We start from the raw sequence: 25,815 nt of genomic DNA, 5'->3' as shown, positions 1-25,815 counted from the left end.
AATCGGCCAAGGCTAATCTTGATTCTAATCGATTTGGATCGGCCAATCCCTATGTTGAAACTAAGGTTAGGGCTTATTGGACCAATTGTTCACCAATCGTGACCGAATGGATTCGAATCAGCCAAGCCTATTCCCATTATACTTGATCCTGATCGGCGATCCCTATACAAAAACTAAGGTTAGGGCTTATGGGGACCGATTCTACACCAATCTTGATTCTTGACTGATCGGATCAGAATCAGCCGGGATTGATCCAGGACCCCAATTTCTGGTTTTTAATCCTTGACCTAATTGGCCCAAGCCCAACCCATTGAAAAGCCGAAATCTTTATGTTCTACTAAGGGTGACAAATTAGCACTGGAATCGAAAACCGAAATCAAATCCAGACCGAATAAAATTAAATTTGGTTGCAATCCAGACTTTGATGGAAGAATTGAATTCAGTTCGGTTTGGGTTGCAGCATAATAACCGATGGTTCGAATCAAAGCCAAACTGAATTTGGATACCAATGTATTATAGTATATTAGTACATTATAATACTAATATACTACTATATTATAGTATAAACTAAGTACTGGAACTAGAATCAAACCGTGTAAGAACCGAATAAAAATCGAATTTCAGAACCAGATAAGAACCGAAACCAAACTAACTAACCAGGTTTGATTTGAGTACCGATTTTCAGAACCGAGGTGAGACTTGGTTCAGTTTCAGATCACACCACCACTCCCTGGAACTGAACCAAATACCCGGTTCCAGACTGACTTACACCCTTATTTTCTCCATCCAACCAAGAAAGATACTTGGCTACATCTTTTAAGTGCACATACCAAACAAAGGAAGAGATAATCAAATTTTAGATAATATTGAAACTATAAAGAACTGAAGAACCTCTTTGGAATTGGAAATGGTGAGAGACATTTGATTGAGTACCATTCAGAATAACCTTTGAGGTCATTTTCCATGATATTTGAACCAGTGCCAATCCATAATATGAATGAGTCTTAACTTTTACATTTGATATACCATTAATTCAAAAGGAATTTTGCTAAAGAAAAAGGGGGAATGAGATTTTTTGTTGTAAAGAGAATATGGTTAAAGTTGAAATCAGAAAGAATTGTTTTTTTTCTATTCCTAAGTTTATGTTAAACTTTGATTAAAAATGAAGTATAAAGTTTATTTGCATTGATTAATATCAGAATAAAGTCCCTTCCCACATTAGACTTTCTTGATGGGCTTATATTAAAATATTCTCCAAGTAAAGATAGATTAATGCTATCAAACTGAACTTAAGATAGAGATTAGGATTCGTAATACATACACTAACCATGACTCACATGGTATTAGATAGCTCTAGCTAATTAGATTTTGATTCCTAGTTTTCATATATAGATACTCACAGATTTGTTTGCAGGTGGGTATTTACATAATAATAATTCTATGAAGATGATTAGTTACAAGAGGGAAAAGGAATAAAGAGGAGTGTGAGGAATGATATAGGGTTTGTAGTCTCAGTTATCATGTTGATCTAATAAAGATCATGTTGATCTAAACTTTATTAGATGCCATTCCTTTTTAGAGTTAGACTGGAAATCCCTATCTAATTCCTCCTACACACCTACAGAGATGCAAGGGAGAGCTCACCAATCCCTATTTGCCATTAATATTGCTTTTTCTAGATAGGTTACAGCTAAGAACAGAAGAAAAAGATGTAATCAAAGCTAACTCTTTAGAAGATTGGCTCCAATGGGGTAAGAGATCCCAGATAAGTCTCAAAAACTTCTGTTTTTGTGCAGTTTTATTCTTAAAAAAAACTCAGGTTTCTTTCTGTCCAACCAGGCCATGGCAATATAGGAGGAAGCATATTAAATAGACAGGACTGCCTTTAAGTCTCCAGGAATTAGGCATTAATCTTGAAGAAAGTTACATGCAAGAGAAAATAAGAAAAAGAGAGATAATAGAGAGAGCAACTAGAATAGGGTTTTGATTTTATTGACGAGGCCGGACGTCTGGCTTGGATGAGGAAGTGATTTTATTGACGAAGCCGGACGTCTGGCTTGGAGTAATAGAGCTGAGGTTATAGTTGAAGCCGCCAGTAGAAAACCGAAATAACTATTTTCATTAGTACAATAGCAGAATACTTTCACCGGCTTCACCTCCCTCCTGGGTACGAGTTATGACCCAACCTGATACCACTTGTCACTCTTTTACATGAACTAGATTCAAGAACATCAGATGTCTCTTTTACAGTTAAATTTTTGCTGCTCGATGTTTCTCCTGTTCAGCCTACCGTTTTGATAGAGCACCAACTCTGGTTTGGTTGAGGTGAAAGCTGATATACGAGTTGGCCTGGCCCAGGCTTTAACCAGTAAGAAAGGCCCAATTAAGTTTAATGGGCCAGAAATTCCAATTCGCCAGAGCTGGGTTTCGTAATTTATAAGAGGAATTGAGTCTATAAACTAGCCCAATAAACACATTTGGGCCCACTGAAGGAAGGCTAGGTTTGGCTTAACTTTTAGTGTTAAAGTTCAAGCCATGCTAAAGTTCCTTGATGTTGTGATCCATACTTAAAAGTCGGTGAATCACTTGAATGAAATCCTGCTCTATTTAAGAAAAAAAATTTAAACAAATAAAAATCAGATCTTTTAAGTCGGCCGATCTGGATCAGACCAATCCTGTACGGGGATGCTAGAGTTTAGGCTGATTTCCACTGATTCTGACCCAGATCCAGATCCAGATCCAGATCCCAATTCCTGGTTTTTAAATCCTTAACCCAAACATGGCCAGAGTGAGCTATCATATTTGCTGTTCAACATGCCTAAAGAAAGCAAGAGAGGAGGAGAAGCTAAGAGTAAGATAACCTCAATAATAAGAATGACTCCAATTCTTGGGATGCCTAAACTATTTTTTTTTAAGCGATAGCCCTTATAAAGGATGGGCTTTCCAAAAAGGAAAGTAACATTCTCTAATCTTGATCCTTTTGTCATCACAGAGTTGTGGCATTTCTTCCTGTTATTAACACAAATTAGCCAGACATGAAGCTTGATTTGCATGCCAAACTTACTGAAAATCAGCAATACAAACCTTAACGATTCATTAACAGACATCTCTAAAGCTTCAACTAGAAAGAAAGTTTTTCAGGTGAGGAAAGGGTCAGTGATTGTTTTAACAGTGATTGTATGACCTGTGTTTTAACTTGAATAATGCAGTTTTAGTGAAATACTACCATTTAGGGATAGAGAGTAGAAGCCACTAGAAAATAAAATACATAGTGCATAACAAATCACAAAGTCCAGCATATATAAATATTTATCTCTCAAAAAAGTATTCAGCTTATAAAAATACTTCAGATCACAAGAATGCGAAGTTCCAAAACCAGTCACAGTGAATTAAATTAGTTTATCTACCTTTTCTTTCTCCCCTGCTGGAATGCAACTAGCAAGAAAATATACCTATTCAGGCTAGCATAATACCAGTTAAACAGGGATAAAGTTTCCATAATACATTTCCTGCCATCATCACCTTTTTTGTGATCACAAGCCTAATTCCACATTTTAGCATTGTTCATAAAAGCAGGTCCCAATAAAGGACCCTGTAGTCCTCTACACATATTGTATCCAGCCTAATTCCTGAACAGATTTAATGCCAGAGATCAATAGAATTTATCTTAACTTCTAGGACAGTCATCCAAAAAAAAAAAAAAATTCTGAATTAGAGAGATACGTTGACAGAGGAAAAGGTCTTTCTAACTCCACAATTGGAATTTATGTAGAGTTACATAAACAATGGTCCAATAAATTAGCTTAGCTTTCCTGTAAAAACAAAATGTCCTTTACCAGACAAACTCTCAACATATCGCTGCAGAGCTACCACATTACATTAAGTATTTTGTTTTCAAAAGCGAAACAAAGAAAAGGAACTGAAACAGACCCAACCAGCTGACTCCACCAAATAAATCTCACACAAAACTGATGCCTCCAATGGAATTCTGCTATATGAGAGTTAAAAAAGAATGGCATAAAGAACTTTTCCTCCAAAACCAAATTTCTGCCCTGCCCCACTGAATTCAGTCATTTTGATTGAATATCTGCTTGCATCAATCCAGAATTGTATGCTTGTATGGTCCAATTGAATGCTTAAGAAACATTAATTAGTGCAGTCAAAACCATGGCAAATAGAAACCCAGATGATCAGGACTAGAAGTAAGAGGATCCCTAGAACAACCAATTTGATTTTCATATTCTTATACCACATTTTTCGCTGGATTTTTGTTCCTTGTTTCTTAAAATTTTGTGCCTGAAAGCATCACCCAACACAGTCTTTCAGTTCTTGCTCAATAAGATTTCAAAATGACAGAAGAAATGGGAAAAACTTTCTTGAGCACTTGGAGAATGTAAAATGATACATGAATTATGATCAACTAAGAAACACTACCAAGTTTAACTCACCTGAGAACGCAAATCTTCTGCCTTATCAGCAAGAATATCTAGCTTCTCACCTCTATCAAGAGCCTGAAAGGTGTTCTCCAGGTCACAAACATCATATAAAGTAGTTCCCATAAAAAATATTGCAATCAGTATTAAGATACATAATTCAAGGAATAAAGGTTATGCAGGAAACTGTGTCGTTAAGGCAACTAGCAAATGACTAGACATTTCCTAGGCAACAAATATTAACAAGATTCATCAGATAAGAATAAATCAAATACCCAATACATAATAAAATCATATAATAAAGCACCAGTAAAATCATTTTCTAAGGCATAATGTCTGCTACATGGTTCAGTGTAGACAAGCTTCTCTCCACAGTCCACCTCGTTCTACCACGTGGCAGGATGATGCAGCAATTCTGACCATTGGTAGATAAGGCAAGTTCTGAACTAGCCACATGTCAAATTTCAGACCCAAATTCTACCCCCCGGGTGAATCAGCATGCTCCCTTGTTTTAGCATGCACTCTGTAGTCTGTCTTTGTGTGCACCTTCTTGGTAGTCCTGGATTTCAAAACTTTATTTTGACACTTGGTGGATTTTGTTCTGACTAAAACATGTGACCGGGGGACCTTAGGGTCCACCTCCCCCACAAAATCAGGGCCCCATCCAACATGCTACGTGACTCATACAGAAGCTCATCTCAACAACCACGGCATTGGTCAACTACATATTCTATCCATGTACATTGAGGAGAAGATAAATGAAAAACAGAAGGCCACACAAGAAGGGACAACATACACACGATGAAGAAATAGCTTTAACTGCCTCATGTTCAAAGTATTTGCAAAATAATTAAATCGCATAAATAAAAGCAAAGTGATATAAGGAGCAGAACAACAGGACACTACCTCAAGTTAAAAGCATACGCAACATAGTCAAACCATTACAGTGAACCAACAGCCTGGTACTAGTCAATGCTTAGTTGGCTCTGACCCAGCCAACTAGAACCGTAGATCAATTGGTTAGATGCAGGAAAAGAATACAAAATAACTTACAATCAAAACAAAAGAAATCAAGCTTAAAAGGCACTAGTTCTTGAAAGAAATAGTGACACTGCCGCCCCAAGTGGGGAGGAAGAAGGGGAAAGAGAAGAAAACATGAACAAAAACAGATGAGACACCAAAATTACAAATAGAATGATTGTTCCCCCAGATTACATATCCCTGAAGTTCCACTCTTTGCTAGAGAGTCTGCTATGTCATTCCCTGACCAAGCCCTGGATTGGAATGGGTGTCCTAACTGGATGCCGACTCCCCAGATTGTCTTAAGGTAATATGACACTCTCCAAGGGTACCCATACCCTTGAATGATCAATAATAAATCATACCCCAACAGTGTATCTCTGACAAGGATCAACCCCTATAATGTACTCTTTTAATAGATGGTTTCTGTGCATACAGAATTAAACTTAGGCACATACACACACACATATCCCAAGAGAGCATCTCTTGCACCTTACCCTGCATGAAATACCCACCACTGATATATTTTCAAGTGCAGTGATGTAGGGAAGTATGGGCAAGGCGATAATGGAAAAATATGGGCAGATCCTTCAGCCTGAAGAAAATATCAGACCTCCATGTAAAGGTATTGTTGGGTTATTATGTCATGTATGCTGTAGTGATCCACATAATTATTACTGGGCTTGTATATGTTAGGGTCGGGTTTTGGGTCTATTTCATGTAAGTGGTACAAAACTGGAATTGGGGTTTCCTATATATTGTCTTTGTGGGGAAAATCTTAGATACAAGCAAGGGAGATCACATTGTGAGGTAGAGAGTGGTGTAGTGCGTTTTTCTGGTTAGTGAAAAATCTCTAGTTCTCTCGGTGGATGTAGGCATTCATGACGAACCATAATAAATTCCTCGTATTGTGTGTGATTGTTTGCTTGGTTTCTCCCTCATGATTGCAAATTGTCCCCAACAAGTGGTATCAGAGTGACGTTCGGCAGATCGTCACAAGTGGTGTATAGAGATTTGGGGAACAAGCAGTACCAAAGGATCTACTGGAAGAGGAAATGTATGGTGAAACTCATGGCCAGTAAGGAGGTAAAGAAAAAAGACACAGGTGGTACGAAAGTTCCTGCTACGAAAAAATTTCTTTAGATTCGATAAGAGAAGGCGTGTGGCGGGAAGAAAGAAAAAAGCCGTGCATAGCCTAAGAAAGAAAAAAAAGGGGGACAAGGAAGTTGAATGAAGAAGGAAAAAAAAAACAGGGAAAGAAAACTCACACAACTCAATAGTGCGAATCTCTCTTCACTTTTTTTCTGTCACATGGCACGCTTTCCTTGAATGATAGGAAAAGACATACCGTGGATCAAAGAACTGAAAAAGTAGTTTTTCATTGTCTTACCCAAGGTAGGGTTCATCATCCTTTATGGCTTACAAGTTCTCACATCAAAGGGTATAGACGTTTTGCTTCTTCGGTTCTTGAAGATCTTTCCATTGGTGTTCTTATTTTGGATTCAGATCGGTTTAGTAGTGATCCCATAGTTTAGCAATGAAAACTTAGTATGGCAAGAACAAGAGGGCTGTTTAGAGCTTTGGTAAAGCGAGGGGGACTATTTTGTAAATAATGAAAATTCCAGCATTTATTTGCAAAATACGTGTCCCAAGGTTTTCTGGCACTATGGACAGTGGACAGTGGGAATCAAACAAATTCCACTCCGTTGGTGTAGATCGTGCAGGTTCCAGCAAGATCAACGGTGGTCAGGTATGTTGAGGTTGATAACGGGCACAGAGTCAAGTGATCAGGCAAATCAGATGGCAATGAAAGGTTCAATCTTCTCCATATAACCTTTCAATAGCCATAATAACTTCACCTTGTGGTAACAATGGGTGAAAAATATTCTTAAGTGGGAGGGGACTGTCAAGGCTCTTAGGAAGACGTCGAACAAACCAGACAAGATAATGGAAGATGAGTAACTAGAGTTGAGGGATCTAGCAAATAGTACGATCCAATTGTATCTTGCGGATAACACTCTTCATGAGATCATCAAGTTGGTGGATCCAAAGGAATTCTGGGCAAAACTAGAGAGTAGGTACAAGTTTAGGCCGTTGACAAATCGACTATTTTTTAAGAAACGATTATATGGCATTCGGTTGTCAGAAGCAACGAAATTTGAGATGCACTTGGATGAGTTTAATAGGATACTGATGGAATTGTTGGCTCTAGATGTTAAGATTGAAGAGGAGGAGAGATACGTCTCATGTTGGCTTTACTACCTCCTTCATTTGATCATATTGTGACAACATTACTGTTTGGTAAGGATACTCTTAAACTTGACGAGGTTATTCTTACTCTGTTGATAAATGAGACACGACGGAAAAATAACGGTGAGGGGACGTCAAGGAGGGTAGTGCTTTGGTTACAGGTGGTGGTCAGGGTAGAGGTGGATTAAATGAAAAAGGAGTTTGAATAGTGTAAGGGTCACTCCAAGTCGAAAAGTCGCAAAATAATTTGTTATTATTATGAGGAAGGTCATTTAAAGAGGAATTGTCTTGGGCATAAGGAGGATAAAAAGGAGAATGGAGATAAATCATCCAATATTGTTGTCACAGAAGAGTCCTGGAGGACGAGATATCTTTCTCACTTCTTTATTAGGTTTGGAAATTTCAGATTGGATTTTAGATTATGGTCTTTCATTTCATGTGTTCAGACAGGGATTAGTTTGTTACATATCTGTTAGAGTTTATGTAATAAGGGTAGTTTGGGCACTAGTTTAGTATCTTATTGTCTTATATTGTAATTTTACTTTTCACCTTTTACCTCCCTAGGGAGGTGTATGTAATTCTCACTTCATGTTAGCAAATCAAATAGGGGAGAGGAATCTTCTCTCCCCAACTTTTGGTTGCACATCATCTTCTCTCTTCTCCTCTCTTCCCTCCTCATCTTCTCTTCTCACCTCCTACCTTCTCCTCTCCTCTCTTGAATCGATCCTTACACCATTTCCAACTTGTTATTAGAGCAGGTCTTTGGTTTGAGAGTCGTCCTACCGGTACTCTGCTTCCATTTCTCTCTCTTTGGAACCCTAGGTTATAAAGGGGTTCCAAAGGAAGAGACTATTGTGTGAAAAACTCAAAGGAACCATGAGATAAGCTTAGAAGAGGGTCATAGGAACATCAAAAGGAGGTATGTGGAGCAATAGGAGCTCAAAATACTGTTCACGTGAACAGTGATTTCGGTGTTGGAATGTCTCTTTCTCTCTCACATCCAGCATCTGTTTGAGTTGGGTCTTGTCTCATTGAAGTCACCCTAGGCTTCTCTTTCAAGCCCCCAAAAGCTTGGTTGTAAAGGAGGGAAGCTCATGGTCTGCAACTCAGTTTTTCAGCCACTGCTACAGTACCGCCAGTTCTGAAAAAAATTGGCTTGGGTCAGTTTTTCTCCTTCGTCTGAGATCTGTAGAGGTTGGAACCAGGTTCCTTGGAGTCGCCCTAAGGTCTATTTTCAAGCCTATATTGGCTCAGCTGGTAATACCTAGCCCTCATTCTCTGCAACATCAAACTTTGCTGCTCTGTTTTACCACCAAGTTTGGACTGTCAGTGTTGTGCTTGAGTTATTCAGTGGTTGTTTGTTGTTGGTTATGGTATGTGAAGCTTTCAAGTTAAAATACAATGGATTCACACTTTGTAATACTCACTTGATTGGAGATTTTTCAAGTTTTTATGAGATGTTTGAAGCTTCCAAGATTGTGAAGGCTATTTAAAGAAGCTTGAAATGTTGTGTATGGTGAGTTTGATTGATATTGGTTGGTGAGTTACATCATTTGAGACTTATATGTCGTTATGGAATGAAGCTAAATCGTGAAGGGTGTATGTGAGTTGGTTTTCTTTAAGGTTTTTATGGTTATCTACTTGCTGGAATTTTTTTCTAGAGAGAGATGTTGGATGCTTTATGGCTGTCCCCCTGGTATGCATGGCAGCAAGAGAGGGAGCCAGGGGAATGGGTTCACCTAACAAGGCTGGCTGATTGGGACAGCTTAGGCTAATTAGGGAAGAATTAGGGTTAGGGTTGTCTTATATGGTAATGATAGGCAGGTGTAGAGAAGTCTAATGGTATAGGTTTTATGATGTTTGAGTGAATGGAAGTAGGTTAGATGAGTTGGACAGCAAGATAAGGTTATTGGAGACAATTCCTAATGGAGGTAGGAGTAGGGGATTCTAGGGTTTAGGGTGGTGGGGGTTTGATGAAACTTGGATCAAGTGTCAATAATGATGTAAGGGATGTATGCTGAAAGTTTGGTTTGAAACTAATGGACAGATTTGAAGTTATAACAGCCCTCCCGATCTTCACGATGCAAGGAGTCGATTGGAGATCCACCAATCCCTTCACCTTGATATTACTCACAAGGCACACTCACGATGGAGCAAAGGCAGCAACAAAGGCAGCAAGCATAAAGCTGAGTTTTTATTAATCAAATTCGTGTCCAATGCTGGCCTCCCTTACAAACTTATATAGAAGACTCAAAAATAGACTTAGACACTAAAAAGGAATGGCCTAATCCAATCCTTAACCTATTAGCTAACTTAAATTGACTAGGAAACTGAAATAGACTCAAAATAGAGTCCTAATCCAGCCCAACTAAACAACTAAAAGAAAAACTAATAAAATCACTTAAATTGAACCATTGGTTGAACTGGTTCAATTTAAAACACCAAATAAAAAGCTAAGTATGCAAATAAAACTAAGTATGGGAGCTAATCCCGTATGCAACCTATTTGCCCATATTTTAGACCCATAAAAGTGGCCTATTACATTAGAAACCAAAGGCCCAATATGTATGTAACCCAACCCTAGACTTATTCCTAATAAAAGAAGCCCAGTTTTGTGATAAATCTGCATCAACTCTCCCCAGCTTGAAAAAATTCATCCTCGAATTTTGTAGTGATGAGGGGGAATCAACATGTGATCAGCAGCTTTGACCATCCCCAAACAGAATTCCGGTGAAGCAGGAACATTAGGAATATAGTCTTCAAGGCGTGGAGCTTTCTCTTCGAAGAACCATGGTGGCATAACAAAATCTATGTGCTCTACCTCTGAATCAGCACCAACTGTGAATGCCCTATCCATAGAGTCTTCAGTGTTAGCAACCTTCTCATCTAATACTTGAGATACAAGCTCCACCTCTTCAAGAACAACATCTTGAATATCATTGATCTCCTGTGGAATATTCTCAACCACCTCTTCATCTTCTGCTGTTTCAGCTTTGTCTACTTTGACTTCTTCAACGTAGACCTCTTCAGTAGAATCTTCCACATGTTGACTTTCCATCTTTGAAGCTCCAGGCATTGTCTCTTTCTTTTCATCACAATTCACTGTGATCACTTCAGCTTTGTCTTCAACTTGTGCTCTCTCAATTTCCGTTGGCAATGTACATTTGTATTCAGCCGCTGATTTAACACTGGTAATGTCAGATTTCCAACAGTCTTCAACTTGCAAACGGAATCTCATTGATGGAGGCTTCAAGTTGTCTTCAGATTTGAAGGCCTTTTGGTGGTGATGTTATCGATGGGAATTTAAGTTACCTTGTTGTAGAGCTCTGAACGTCCGTGGGAAATATTTTTTACTCAGATCTTCTTTCATCTCTGCCCATGTAACAGGTTCTCTACCACGATAGTTAGGATAATCCATCTGGGTTCTCCACCAATTATGTGCTGGTCCCACTAGCTTGGTATGTGCTAGTCTCATTTTCCTATGCTAAGGCAAATTATACCAATTAAAATAATCATCTAAAGCAGCTAACCAATCACAAAATACCTGTGGATCTGGTCTGCCATCATAGTCTCTCAACTCATACGTCTCTGGAGGTCTACGGCGTCTCCTGTAATCTCTGTATCCTCTGTTCCTATCTTCACTATGATCTGTGTACCTTTCTCTGTCTTCTCTGTATTGATCTCTCCTTGGGGCTCTTTGTACTACCGAATTGACTTGATATCTGTCCTTTTCTAGGAGAATGTTGCTGTCCCTATGAGGGGTAGTCCTCTTCTCTTCCAATCGTGTCACCTTTTCATTCAACTTCTGTAGCATCTCCATTATAGCAGCCATAGGATCAGGTGGAGGGGGCAGAACTGGTTTGCCATATAAATCCATGGCTTTGATACCACTTTAATGTAGTCCTAGGGAGGAGTAATCCCACTAGGAGCCAGGGGAATGGGTTCACCTAACAAGGCTGGCTGATTGGGACAGCTTAGGCTAATTAGGGAAGAATTAGGGTTAGGGTTGTCTTATATGGTAATGATAGGCAGGTGTAGGGAAGTCTAATGGTATAGGTTTTATGATGTTTGAGTGAATGGAAGTAGGTTAGATGAGTTAGACAGCAAGATAAGGTTATTGGAGACAATTCCAAATGGAGGTAGGAATAGGGGATTCTAGGGTTTAGGGTGGTGGGAGTTTGATGAAACTTGGATCAAGTGTCAATAATGATGTAAGGGATGTATGCTGAAAGTTTGGTTTGAAACTAATGGACAGATTTGAAGTTATGGAGGAATCCTACTTAGGGGAGGAGTGAGAAGAAGAAGGCTTAAACAAAGTTCAAATTCAAACTTACTGGATTTGAAGAGATCTTCAATGGCAGCACCTTTGAAGATGAACAAAGGGGTCTCCCGATCTACAAGATGCAAGGAGATAAGTAACAGCCCTCCCGATCTTCACGATGCAAGGAGTCGATTGGAGATCCACCAATCCCTTCACCTTGATATTACTCACAAGGCACACTCACGATGGAGCAAGGGCAGCAACAAAGGCAGCAAGCATAAAGCTGAGTTTTTATTAATCAAATTCGTATCCAATGCTGGCCTCCCTTACAAACTTATATAGAAGACTCAAAAATAGACTTAGACACTAAAAAAAAATGGCATAACCCAATCCTTAACCTATTAGCCAACTTAAACTGACTAGGAAACTGAAATAGACTCAAAATAAAGTCCTAATCCAGCCCAACTAAACAACTAAAAGAAAAACTAATAAAATCACTTAAATTGAACCATGGGTTGAACCGGTTCAATTTAAAACACCAAATAAAAAGCTAAGTATGGAAATAAAACTAAGTATGAGAGCTAATCCCGTATACAACCTATTTACCCATATTTTAGGCCCATAAAAGTGGCCTATTACATTAGAAACCCATGGGATAAAAGGCCCAACATGTATGCAACCCAACCCTAGACTTATTCCTAATAAAAGAAGCCCAGTTTGGTGATAAATCTGCATCACATCTTTACCAAAGGGCTCATCCCTAATCATTTGAGTGCCCTTTTATGCGAGCTAAGAATGTATGACATTTATTCTCCAGCTTGAGAGTGAGTGTTCGAGTTTATGTTGTAATTTTACTTTTTCACCTTTTACCTCACTAGGGAGGTGTATGTAATTCTCACTTCATGTTAGTAAATCAAATAGGGGAGAGGAATCTTCTCTCCCTAACTTTTGGCTGCACATCTTTTTCTTCTTCTCTTCTTCTCCTCTCCTCCCTCCTCATCTTCTCTTCTACTCTTCTCACCTCCTACCTTCTCCTCTCCTCTCTTGAATCGATCCTTACACCATTTCCAACTATATCATGCATGTGATAGTGGTACGGTCAAAATAGAAAACAATGTTGAAAGCAAAATTGTTAGGATTGGGATTGTACGGATTCACATGTTTGATGAGATTGTGCAAACTCTAAATGGGGTTAGACATGTGCCGGATCTAAGGAAAAAACATTGAATTTCACTAGAAACACTAGATTCGAGAGGTTTCATATGCTTATTTGAAGGTGGAGTTTTCAGGGTTTCTAGAGGGGCCATGGTTGTGATGTAGGGACGGATGACTGATAATATGCACAAACTTGTAGTGAGTGTTGAAACTAGTAGAGCTACTGTTGGAACTCAGGCAAGAAGTACAGTATGACAACAAAGACTGCAAACAATTCAGATTGTGAACACATGCAGATCTGGAAGCGAGACTCTGCCACTTCGAATCTTGCGAGTAGTAGTGATCTATCCGATTAGGTTGCAGCGGTAGGAGACGTGGAGCCAAGTCACATCATGTGGCAATGAGTTGCGCGGAGCACCCCGAGCGGGGTTGTGGGCCATGTCGGTTTGGGTATGATGAAAAGCAGAGACAATGGCAGAGTTTGAAGAATCGACATCAACACCGGTCTTCGTCAAGGTGACTTGTAGAACCAAGCCAAGGTGGAGATTGTTAGATTTTTATGTCTTGTATTCTGTAGTGGTCCATTTAATTATTGGGCTTGTATATGTTTGGGTCAGGTTTTGGGTCCATTACATCATTTACATGTACCTGGGTAAAATTGTGATTGTGTGGGGATTAGGGTTTTTAGGGTTTCCTAGATATTGTCTTGTGGGGAAAACCCTAGATACAAGCAAGGGAGATCACATTGTGAGGTGGAAAGTAGAGTAGATTGTTTTTCTGGTTAGTGAAAAATCTCTAGTTTTTTTGGGTGGATGTAGGCTCGTGCCGAATCACATTAATTTTCCTTGTGTTGTATGCGATTGCTTACTTGGTTTCTTCCTCATGGTTGCACATTCGTCCCCAACAGGTATGCCCAGGTGAATATAGTACAATATGTAAGCAAGGTTCTTGAAAGAATAAGACATAGTGAAAGGCCTAGAGATTACAGCCCAAGAAACACATACAGTGAAACTCGTGAAGCAAAAGTCCAAACAATGCATACATACACAGTGCTTCATAGATTTAAAAACTTAATGTTTATATACCACTGAGCTTGATCCACAAGTAATCTTTAAGATAGAGCAGCTTTTTACACTAAATTTAAGTACCTTGTCAATATTTTCAAGCATAATGCTTTTAACTTCTGAAACTTGAGCCTTCACTTTTAAAAGTTTCCCAATCTCTTCAGCATGGTCAGTGATATATTGCATATGCTCTTTCATAACAGGTCTGCAAAATTTTCAACCTGTACTCTTTAATCTGTAATTCGTAAACAATCTTTACTAAGAAAAATAAACTAAAGAAAAAGAGTGGTAAGGTTGGATAAACTCATAATCGACAGGACTGTGCAATTTCTAAGGACAAAAATACCCGAATTCCTTGTTGAGACTTTTGGCTATGGCAGTATCAGCTTTACCTCCACCATATCTCTTTTTAAAGTCTGCTTTCATTCGTTCCAAGAAGGCTATGGAGACTTGCTTCCCTGCAGAATCTTTGGCGACTACACAATATGCTGCAAAATCCAGAGAGTGGTCAGATGTAGGATGTGGAATAGAAGGATACCTATCAAAATAGATGATTGAGAAAAGCCTAAGGCTTTATTCTTAACAAAAAGGTAAGAAAGGGACCAAAAATACATTCCCACAACTTATGCGCATCCTATAGAGAACTAGAAATATCCCCATAATACAATAAAAAAAATAAAGAAAAAACCAAAATGGTTCACTTAGATGTTCATAAAGACATGGACATTAGACAAAAATAATAATAATATACACACCATAGTTGTCACGGCTTGTAGGTGAACTAAGGCATTGAAGGGGGTCTGGACACAAGGCGACACCAACAAGGTGCCTAAGCAACCAAGGCGCCTAGATGCCTTGACAACTATGATAGAAACATACATTAAGTTCTAAGATATGAAGCGAAAACCAACGGTCAATGGATCAACCATATAAACCTATTTCAAATCAGTGAAAACTCTGAATTGAATAGGAGATGCTGCAACAAGTTTAGTGACTCAGACACAGGTTCATCCATGTTCATAGAGGTTACAGCCACAGGGCCACCTATCTAGATAACGCTCCAGGTTTTGTTTTCACGAGTGTTACCAGATTCCAAATGCAGTTGGTACTGACAGACAGGCCAGACGCGTGCTTGCAGGGGGAGGGAGAGTTAGGCCACCAGCCTGTTCAGCATTTAGTGAGTTTAATGACCAAGAAAAATCAATAACACCTCGATATTCTGTCCCAAAGAATGAGAAGGTTCAATTAGGATTCAAATAATACTACTAAAATAGAATTTTCAATTCGCAATGAACCCTCTCTTTGTCTGTCCCTCTCACCATCTCACGGACTTATCTGATTCTTGATATAAATGAGTAAATAGCAGCCATTTGCATCAACTATGATTTTGACAAGGTCAACCGCAAAGTTAAAAGTCTAGACACAAAGCTTGCAGTAACTGAAAAAAAAAAATTGCAGTAAACAATTGGGTGTACAGAGCCAAAAGTGAAGCCCTTATGGTATTGACTATGCACTTAGTGACGAGGGACGCATAAGACGAGGTGATTCCGAACCAGAAAACAAAATTCTAACCATGTGAAATGTCAAGAGAAGCACAAACACACATACTAGTGGCTTTAGTGGTATTCGAATCATAGTACGCTAAACGTGGCGAGGAATAGATCCAATTCAGTTAAGTTAAAATCAACAAGAAAAAATTCAAACTCGAAGGAAAAGCAGGATGGAAGTGGTAGCGAGAGAGAGAAAAGGGAATAGAGTAGATAGTAAATATATACCGTAGCCATCTTCGACAAGGAAGTTGAAGGTGTGGTGATCGCAGTTGTAAGTGAATTTGTTGTTGGAGGAAGGGAGGCGCTGAAGACACTGAGATGCGATGGCAGGGAAATTGCCCGTGAACTCCGTGTACTCCGCCAAGATCATGGTCCCTCTGGCCACGAAGCTGTAAATGAACAACTCCTGACCCTCACCCATCCTGTCTCTGTGTCCGTCCTTTGTTTCCTTTGGGAGTTTCGCCTCAGCCAAGGGAATCGAAGAAGAGAGCGAACAGGAAAAACCCACCCTTCAGTCTCTCACAGTGGATCAGAGTCTTGCAAGTTTTAACTCCTAAAGAGTAGGTCGATCTGCTATACCAACAACAATCAAAATCTTTTCAATCCAAAAACAAAAGAAATTGTCTCTGGTCTGAGATCTCTGCCTGCTTCCTTGGTCAGTTGGTTGCTTTCTTCGGAGAGCAAGCCAAGCAAAGCAAAGCAGAGGCAAAGTACTACCAGAACTGTTTTTCCCTCTTAATTGCTACCAAAACCTTTTCTTTAAATGAGATTAAAACCAAAATTAAGGTGGGAGAGAGCCAGGAAAGGCGGTGGGCTGCCCCTTTCGTCTCAGCTGTAAGTGTGTAACGCTGTAACTGAAAGGGTTCCGACTCTGATGCAGGTTTTATATTTACCCTTGATTTCTCCACTTGGAATATAAAAAGGGTAGAAACTTAGAAATGGAGACGAAGAAGGTATGTTTGTCAATCTGTAGTTGAATCCAGAGTCAACAACTTGGACTAAAAGGGACGATTTGATCTTGTTTTTCCAATTTATTTTTCAGATTTAGGTTCACCGGTTCCAACGGCACAACAACAACCCCTTTCACATCATCCAGTTCTTCTTCACAACTGAATCCTGGATCCTCTTCCTATCACTCGCCAATCGCCATAGTTCATAGGGTATTCTAGGCTATGTTTGGAAGCGAAAAAGAGAAGAAAATGGACAACAACAAAATTAAGTTGTTTAAACTTAGCCCGAACTGATAAAATCGACCCAAAAAAATCTGGATCGAATCGAATCGATCTTTCTCGGATTGGTTTTGGACTGGGGTATGACGAGATCAACTGAAAATTAGACCATACCAAATCGACCAATATCTATATCGAAAATCGAAAACCAAACCAAATGAAACTGATGAGAAACAATGTTCAGAAGAAACCGCAACAGATGTGAGGGAAACTTGGTCATTCTTCGAAACCTATTAAGTGACACAATGCTTTTATTAATAGTTCACAATCCTCGGATTTTTCTCGCTGGATTTGTTCTATGAAAATGGCAAGTTTCAGAAGGAGAATGAAGCAAAATGGTTATAAATCTTTTAAGGTGATTCCCGATGGAGTTAAGGTTCCTTCATTGTCAGTTTATCACCACCAGTTAAGGTGTCAAAATGAAACCGAAACCGAATATCGAAATCGGAACCGACCGTTTACGATCGAATCGAATCAGACCGCAAAAAAATGGTGCAATTCTGATTTCACATGTTCTCTATCCAGTTTGGTTCGATTCGATTCAGAACCGGATAATCGTTGGTTAACCGCCAATTTTAAACCGAATAGAACCAGATAGAATCCAAGAGTCCATAACTAATGTATAATACCCGTGAAGGGTTAGCTTGTTCAGTATAGATATCAACTTACGATTTCTTCATTTATCTTTTATTACACTTAAGAAATTAACAAGAAAAATTTACATTCACTTTGCATAACAGGGAGGTGTTAGAATCTCTGGAGTAGAAAATTCTAATGGGTGGAGACGGGAACATCTAAGCTCATCTTTGTTGCATTGGAACTCTTAGAAAAAGCTAAAGAATGCAAATTAAAGTGACGTGGATGCATCTTTGTAGAATGTCTATGGTTAATTATGGACTGTTGGATTGAGATTGGAGCTTGGAAGCATAACATTATAGAATATTAGATTATTCAGTCATTTTTCCTTGGGGATAATTTTGATGATTAGAACTTCTTTTGTTTGCTTGGTTTTGGTGGTGTTGGAAACCTTATGGAATCATCTTTTGAACAAGATCAAGATATTTTATTTAATGCTTGGTGTTAATTTTTTATAGGATTCTATGTTGATTGCTTATATTCTGATTTGTTTATGAAATCGGTTAATTGAATTAAAGGGTACAAAGGTGGAAGGTTGAGTATTAATTATAAGGTTTTGTTAGTGATAGTTTGATTTCTTAATTATATTCTAATTTGTTTATGAAATATACAATTTCTCCCACATAACAAGGAAATGAATGATAGAATTAAAGGGTACAAAGTTGAAACCAGATGTGAACTGGTATGACAAACCGCATGTAAATCGGTTGTTAGTCGTATAATAAAAATCGAATAGAAACCGCAAAAATCGCACCGCATATAAAATGATTTTGATTTTGGGTGATTCTTATCCGGTGTGGTTTTGATTTCTACCTTGCAAAATGTGCACCGAATCGAAACCGCACCGTTTGACACCCTTAGGCACCAGTTCAGTTGAGGCAGTGCAATCAAGCTACAAGAATCGGGTGAATCGGATGGATCCCGATCAGTTTGGATTAGATCGCCCGATCTGCCCTTGCCTTTAGGAATAGATTAAGATCACATTGTACTTCATCCTTATTATACACCTAACAATTAGATTTTGCCCATTAAATGCCTGAGAATTTCATTGTCCATTATGCAATAACGAGGAGGAATCCATCATCCATGCCCTCTCCTTTGCCCCTTTGCGGCCTTATGCTGGTATGTTTCTCCTTAGGTAGAGCATTGTCTTGAGTTTTGTGTTATTACCACTGATGGGGCGTGGTGTGCTCCTACTTGTAAAGGCAACTGATGAGTGATTATCAAGTCTGCTTCGGAATCCTTCATTGTAGTGAAAAATTAAGTTGGTTGTAATGAAAGATGAGAATTGGTTATGACATAGGAGGTTGGGGCACATAAGTTTCAAAAACTCGTCCAAGTTGAATAAAAGGAGGCAAGTTGAGTAAAAGGAGGCAGTAAGAGACTTACCCAAAATCAAGTCTCCCACTGACCATGTTTGTGCTTCATACCAGAAAGGGAAATAGACCAGGGTCACATACAAATCAAAGGAACATTATTCAAGCAAGCCTTTGGACTTGATCCATACAAATCTTTGTGGGCCTATGAGAACAGAGGTATCGGGAGGAGAGAGGTACTTCATCTTATTCATTGACGATGTACAAGGATGACATGTGTGATGTTCCTTAGAGAGAAAACTGAAGCTCTAGATTGTTTCAAGATTTTCAAAAAGTGAGTGGAAAATGAGTTGGGAAGAACAATCAAGTACTTAAAGTCTGATCAAGGTGGTGAGTTCACTTGGAATCAACTTACTAAGTATTGCCATGAACATGGGATCAAGATACAACACAGTGCAACTAGAACTCCACAACATAATGGAATTGTGGAAAGAAAGAACAAAACCGGTCAGGAGATGACTAGAATAATGGTAACTGAGAATAATGTGGCAAGGAAATTATGGAGAAAGGTTATATAGTCTACAATACATACACAAAACAGATGTCTATTAAGACCAAATCACTCAAAGAACCCCTATGAAGTGTTCCATTTTCCTGTCTGTTACAGGAGGTATTATTTGGACTTTTGCCTAGCGCAGTTGGTTGCACCTTGGATGTCGCTCTAGGGCTGAGGGTCTCGGTCTTGATTTTGAGACCCGCTCCCACACAATTGAGGCATAGTTGTACCTCATTCCCACCCCATAGGTCCCACACTCTCCCCCTTTGATCACCACCACGGGTTGTCCCCTTGGGCGCCCAACAATCTAATTTGGCCCCAAAGTGGGCATTGTAGAACCTAGGGGTGTCAACCTGTTGGGCTCAGTCGAGCACTCAGGCCTAACCGAGCTTAATCAAGCTTGAAACTTGCACCGTGACTGTCCATTGAGCTAATCGGGCTAGGCCTGGATGGACTCGGTCGATCTCGGGCTATAATCAGGTACTATAATCGGGTTATGTGCTTGTTTAACTCAAAATGGTCTTTAAACGGATTCTAAACGGTGCAACCCTAAAATTGGTTATTTATCACCCCCACCCATCTACTCCAACATAGGATTATATACCTATGTCATTTAGTTTAAAAATTAAAGGAATGAAGGGACTAAAATTGGTCATATATCACCCCCACCCACTTACCCAAAAGCAACTTTAAAAATTAGTTTGGATTCTCTACCAGAAGTAGCTAAAGGGACTATGCATGCATGAAATAAAACCTTCTTGAAGATGACTTCTAAAATCATGAAAGGAGAAGAAAAAGAGTAATCTAGTACATTTAATTGAAAAAACATTGAGTCCTAAAAATAGGCCCATAGCTCTAAAAATGGGGATTTTAAGGGATATTAAAGGCTCCAGCTTAGTCAAGCTATAATCGGGTGGGCTAGGCCGGGCTTCTAAACAGTAGGTTTGGTCGGGGGGCTAGGACCCCACACCGGGACCACCTGATTATAAAACGTGTTGGGTTGGGCTTTAATCGGATGGGCTTGATCGGGCTTGCTGGGGCAAGCCTGGAATTGACAAATCTAGTAGTAGTACCCCCCCCTCAAAAAAAAATAATAAAATGGGCAAGAGATCTCTACACAAGCGTTTGGGCCAATGGGGGAGCACATCTGGGTATCTACCCAGGGGCAAAAACGTCATTTCAAGGTGCCCTGTGGGAGGGCATAGGAAACACCACCAAGTAGAGATCTTTTTCCTTTCTACTGAAAAAAAAAGGTAGAGATCTTTTTCCCTAATACTATTTGAAGTGTAACCCAAGTCTGGATCAACTGTGCATATGCGGATATTAAGTACTCTTCGCATATGTTGATTAGCTAACATGTGTCAAACAAAAAAACCGACAATCTCCTCTAAGAGTTTTTTTTTTTTTTTTTTTTTAATATCTAAAAATGTGGGAACGTCTCTCCTCACCCCCTTCATGCAACACCCCCCACCCAACTCAAATTATCTTCTCCAATTCCCTAAAGCTCGGCAGTGCTAGGTGGAGATGCCGACATGTGGAAGCTTGGACATCTAACGGTCCGAGCTCATTGACTATATTGAGCTCGGACTATTGGATGCTCAAGCTACCACGTATCGGCATCTCCACCTAGCACTGCCGAGCTCTAGGAATTGAAGAGGATAATATTCCCCCATGCTCATTCATCTCTCATAATTAATCAATAATCTTAGTGATTAAATCTATATGTTTATTCCGACAGGAAATGAATATTTCAATTCTTTTTCATTAAATGACTATTCATCTATTCTACTTGCATTCAAATGGACGGAGGAGGCTCTGTGGAAAAATGGTGGTTCAATTCAGTATTGTCGAACAAGGAGTTAGAATACAATAGTGCTAAGTAAATCAATGGACAGGTTTGTTGCTATCGACAACAATGAAGTTTTATAGTAAGAAGAAAATCCGTCGACTTTATAATGAGTCACGGAACAGCGGAAATCCATATATATCGCATAAGGTTGCAGAAGAAATTCTATTTGATTCTCAAGACTGGATACTTCCCAGATAAATTTGAAATTCTAAGCAAATGCTATAATGAGTAAAGATGCCAGCTTCCTCTGTACATCCAGATGTTAGGTTTCTTCCATTTTCTCTAATTTTATCTTTGTTGTCTCTCTCACTTATTTTCTTTCTTTCTAATCTTATCTCATCTCTAATACCAATAACCCATTTGATGAAACTCTGGAACCAACTAAATTAAGTTGATGGCTACACCTTTTTTTCTCTAAAACAGAGACCCAACTCTCTGTTTTTTAACCGTTTGATCTCTGCCTCTCTGGATCGATAATTTGCAGAACAGTCTTCCATTAATTGCTCTTATCCATTCCCAGAACAAATCTTCCAATTTCATCTCCTTATTTATACCCAATTGTGAATTCACTCTCCATTTCTCAGTGTGAGAAGTCCTTCTTCTCTCTCCCTCTCTCTCTCTCTGCTATCTGCCATTTTCATTGGTGGTAGTTGCAGAGAGATATGGGGATGAGGAAATTTCTTATAGGTTTTCTTATTTGTGGATTATGTAAAGCCTTATTGGCTGCAGAACCTAAGACTCCTGTAGATGTGCCATTTCAGAAGAATTATGAGCCTGGTTGGGGTAGTGATCATATCAAGTACATCAATGGTGGTTCCCAGGTCCAACTTGTTCTTGACAGAAGCTCTGGTAAGGAGAGTTTAAATTCATCATTTTGGGTTGTGATCAGAAGGAATTTTAATTTTGTGGAAATGTTGTTTTTAAGGAGCTGGATTTCACTCCAAAGCTTCATACCTGTTTGGGTATTTCAGTATGAGAATAAAGTTGATTGGAGGTGACTCTGCTGGGCTTGTTACTACTTTCTATGTAAATCTCTCTGCTCTTCCCTTTTAATTATATATTTGAACAGCTATGGTTTTGCTTCTAATGGTTGTCTCATCTAATTTTGATTTCTGGGTTTGCTATGGTTTTTTTTTTTAATTCAGCTTTCATCAAAGGCAGAGACTCAAGATAGAGATGGTCATGATGAGCTGGATTTTGAGTTCTTGGGGAACAGAACTGGTCAGCCCTTCATTTTGCAGACCAATGTCTTCACAGGAGGGATAGGAGGCAGAGAGGAAAGGATCAACCTCTGGTTTGATCCTACCAGGCATTTTCATACATACTCCATTTTATGGAACAAGTATCAGATTGTGTGAGTAGTTCTAATTTTTTTTATTGTTCATTCACATGGTTTTAGTTCACGGTATTGAATCGGCTATCGATTACGATGGATACGATACATATCGAATAGATCGAAAATTCAAAATAGACCATCTTTTTTTACCAATACCGATACCTAAAACTATGGTCATTCATGGGTTCAATCAAAAGATTCATTGACCCGTTCAAGCCTAAAAGCAAAAATTGAATAGACAAGAAAAATATAATAAAACAAAGGACCAGCTTCCCTCTACCCATGTCCTTTACTATTGGCATCGGTTTGGTCATGTGGCAACATGGGAGGATAATTTCAAAGAGTGTAATGATGACCCAAGAATCCAAACATGATGTCAATTCACCCGTAACAAAGGAATCTTCTTTTCTCCAAGGGTGATGAAAAACTCACTTAAAACAAAAGTAATGATACGTTTTTTGTGTCATTTCATTCTATTTTTTGTTACTTTTTGTCATATGCTTGAGGAACTATCTCCACCTAATGCTTTAAGGATTAAGTTAGACCCTCCAACATGATATCAAAGCTCATATATATCTTATGCTTCCTAAATAGTTTGTCCAAATGTAGAACTAGTTATGCCAATGCTACATATAATGAGGAATGTTGAAATGAAGAGGTTTATCCCACATCTCAATAAATTTTTTTCCCCACGTTTCATTCCAAATATAACCTAAATCCATTGATCCGTCCTAGATCAGTTTTAGGATTTAGGGTTTAAGGTTTTAAGATTTTTAAAATGTATTTGAATTATGGGCTAATAATCATGAAAACAAAATTTCACAGCTTCTTCGTGGATAATGTGCCTATAAGGATATTCAAGAACAACAAATATCTTGGTGTGGGGTACCCCATCAGTCAACCCCTGAGGATATACGCAAGCCTATGGAATGGAGAGGGGTGGGCTACCAGAGGAGGATTGGACAAGGTTGATTGGACGAAAGCACCCTTTGTAGCAACTTACGCTTCCTTCCATGTGGACGCCTGTCCTCAATCAGCAAAAGTATGCATCACTCGTGGGAGAATGTGGTGGGACCAGATAGCCTACCATGACTTAGATGCGCATCAATATAGGAGACTTCGATGGGTCCGAAATAAACGCGCCCTTTATAGCTATTGCAGGAACCCAAGTATCCCTCGCGCTCCAGAATGTGATAGGAATAAGGCATAAGGGCATGTACAGAGAGAATCTCTTTTCTTAAGGGTCTGTTGGTATCATTTTTTATTTTGTTTTTGACCTATTTAAAAAGAATTGTTATTGAAAACCATTTTGGTCAAATAATAAAAATTGTTTGGTAACTATCTATGTGTAAATAATTTTCACAATAAATAGGTGAAGAAATTCTCCCATCACCCATCTTCTTTCTCAAATCAACTCTAAACTGTAACGGATGGGGATTCTTCTTCTGAAAGGAATCAATTCGGAACTTTCTTATATATGTACACAACCACTTAACCGCCGCACTAGCTTCAATATACCAAGTGGTAACATATACATAAAGCACAAACGCACATAGGAGAGAGAGAGAGAGAGAGAGAGAGAGAGAGAGAGAGAGAGAGAGGATGGAAGCAGCAGGGACTATAGAGGGATTGGTTTGATGTGTATTGGAAGTATTTTGTTTTGTATATTTTCTCTGTTCAGAGTTTGCATAAGTAGTGAATACAATTGGATTGTTACAGTAAATGTTTGCATTACAATAAATCATCGCTCAGATTTGATCCTTATCCTTGTTGTGTAACGAAGTCTGAGCGGGAATGGAAATAGGAGAGATTTGGATTGACTAGGTCTCTTGCTGATCGGGTTGTTGGTTATCCATTATATCCAAAAGCCAAACACTCCTAGAGAGAGGATTGGGAGAAGAGAGAGAGAGAGAGAGAAAAAAAAAAGGTCGGCAAGAGAAGAGGGAGGGATCAAGGAGGTGCTGGTGAACGATGCCGGAAAAATTGCCGACAAGAGAAAGACCTGAATAACAGATCGTTTCCCTTTTTTATCGAAGGAAGAAGAAGGGGTTTTTCTAAATCAAAACCAAATGTCTATTTTATCCTCACTACTTCTGCCTTATGAGCATGTGCTCATTAAACTCAACAAAAAATAAAGGAAAATTGTTTTTGTCCATAATCCATGAATCAATTATGATTTTGGGGGTGTTTTCATTTATTTAAAATAAAAATAAGTTTAATAAATGATTCCAAACACACGAAAAAATGAATGATAATACCAAAAAGACCCTTAGTGTTCATACACATTACAAGAGAGTATTGTTGGCGGTGTTATTTTCATTAATCAATGCCTGATTTGGTATGATTTCTATTTTGAAAATTGTTTGCTAAGCATTCTTGGAATGCATTATTGGTCAATAATGCATTCCAATAAATCATACCAAACACAAACTTAGTCTTCCACCTGTGATCTTAATCATCAGGGCCCACTATTCAGTTAATGTATATTTTTCATTTCATCTTCTCAACCTCAACATTTTATGGGTCGTGATCACCCCACCCCTTTGAATATGTCAACTCTAAATCGTGTTTGAAGAGAATAAACTATACAAGTATAATTTAAAAGCATATGGAATCATATGGTGGACTTTTTGAAATTAAGGCTATGTTTGGTTTGATATGATTTCTTAGAGTACATTATCGACCTAGAATGCATACCAAACGCAGTATGCGGTAGTTGTAAATTTAAGTACGGTCGCACAGGTTGTTCTTCATTGTGTGTGAAGAGAATCTAATCATTCAGGTGTCATTATTCGATCTGCCTCCAATTGTAAGAAGATTGAAATGTCCCTGGCACTATTCTTGGAGTCCCATTCAACCACCAAGAGTCCAGACTCACCAAAACCCCGTGGATTAAAAGATTTTCTCTTCATTGTGAGTGAAGAGAAACTCTAGTCCTTACACTTTTTGGTTTGGGGAAAGTTTTCATACACGGTTGTGTAAGCCGTGTATGTGAGAAGGTGGGAGTTTCAAGGCATTAATTAATGGGTAGGGGTTTATGACTTTTCTAACTCTTTGTGAGAGGGGACACGACCATACATGCGTACACGGCCGTGTATGAAAACGAACCCCTGTTGGTTTTGTTAGAACAAAACTTATTGGACTGTATCTTTTGGAAAAT

At 38.8% G+C, this 25,815-nt stretch overlaps 2 protein-coding genes across 2 annotated transcripts; one reads left to right on the top strand and one right to left on the bottom strand.

Annotated features, from left to right (window-relative positions):
- Window positions 1-3,727: 3,727 nt before the first annotated feature.
- On the bottom strand, window positions 3,728-16,265 carry LOC122657410 (vesicle-associated membrane protein 724-like). The gene is made up of 5 exons (XM_043852107.1): window positions 15,959-16,265; window positions 14,530-14,671; window positions 14,268-14,388; window positions 4,449-4,511; window positions 3,728-4,296 (listed from the first exon to the last, which is right to left on the bottom strand). Exons 1-5 carry the CDS (start codon window positions 16,152-16,154, stop codon window positions 4,147-4,149), a joined length of 672 nt encoding a protein of 223 aa, XP_043708042.1. The 5' UTR covers window positions 16,155-16,265; the 3' UTR covers window positions 3,728-4,146.
- An 81-nt stretch (window positions 16,266-16,346) lies between these two features.
- Window positions 16,347-23,865, top strand: LOC122659510 (probable xyloglucan endotransglucosylase/hydrolase protein; the record flags this gene model as incomplete). The annotated part of the gene is made up of 5 exons (XM_043854614.1): window positions 16,347-16,413; window positions 22,034-22,168; window positions 22,245-22,345; window positions 22,465-22,673; window positions 23,481-23,865. Coding segments are annotated over 5 exons (897 nt in total), but the record flags the coding sequence as incomplete, so codon positions are not given.
- Window positions 23,866-25,815: the final 1,950 nt, after the last annotated feature.

This window comes from Telopea speciosissima, chromosome 4, assembly GCF_018873765.1.
Source record: "Telopea speciosissima isolate NSW1024214 ecotype Mountain lineage chromosome 4, Tspe_v1, whole genome shotgun sequence".
In the NCBI taxonomy this organism is placed as follows: domain Eukaryota; kingdom Viridiplantae; phylum Streptophyta; class Magnoliopsida; order Proteales; family Proteaceae; genus Telopea; species Telopea speciosissima.
This window is presented reverse-complemented; position numbering and strand designations above follow the sequence as displayed.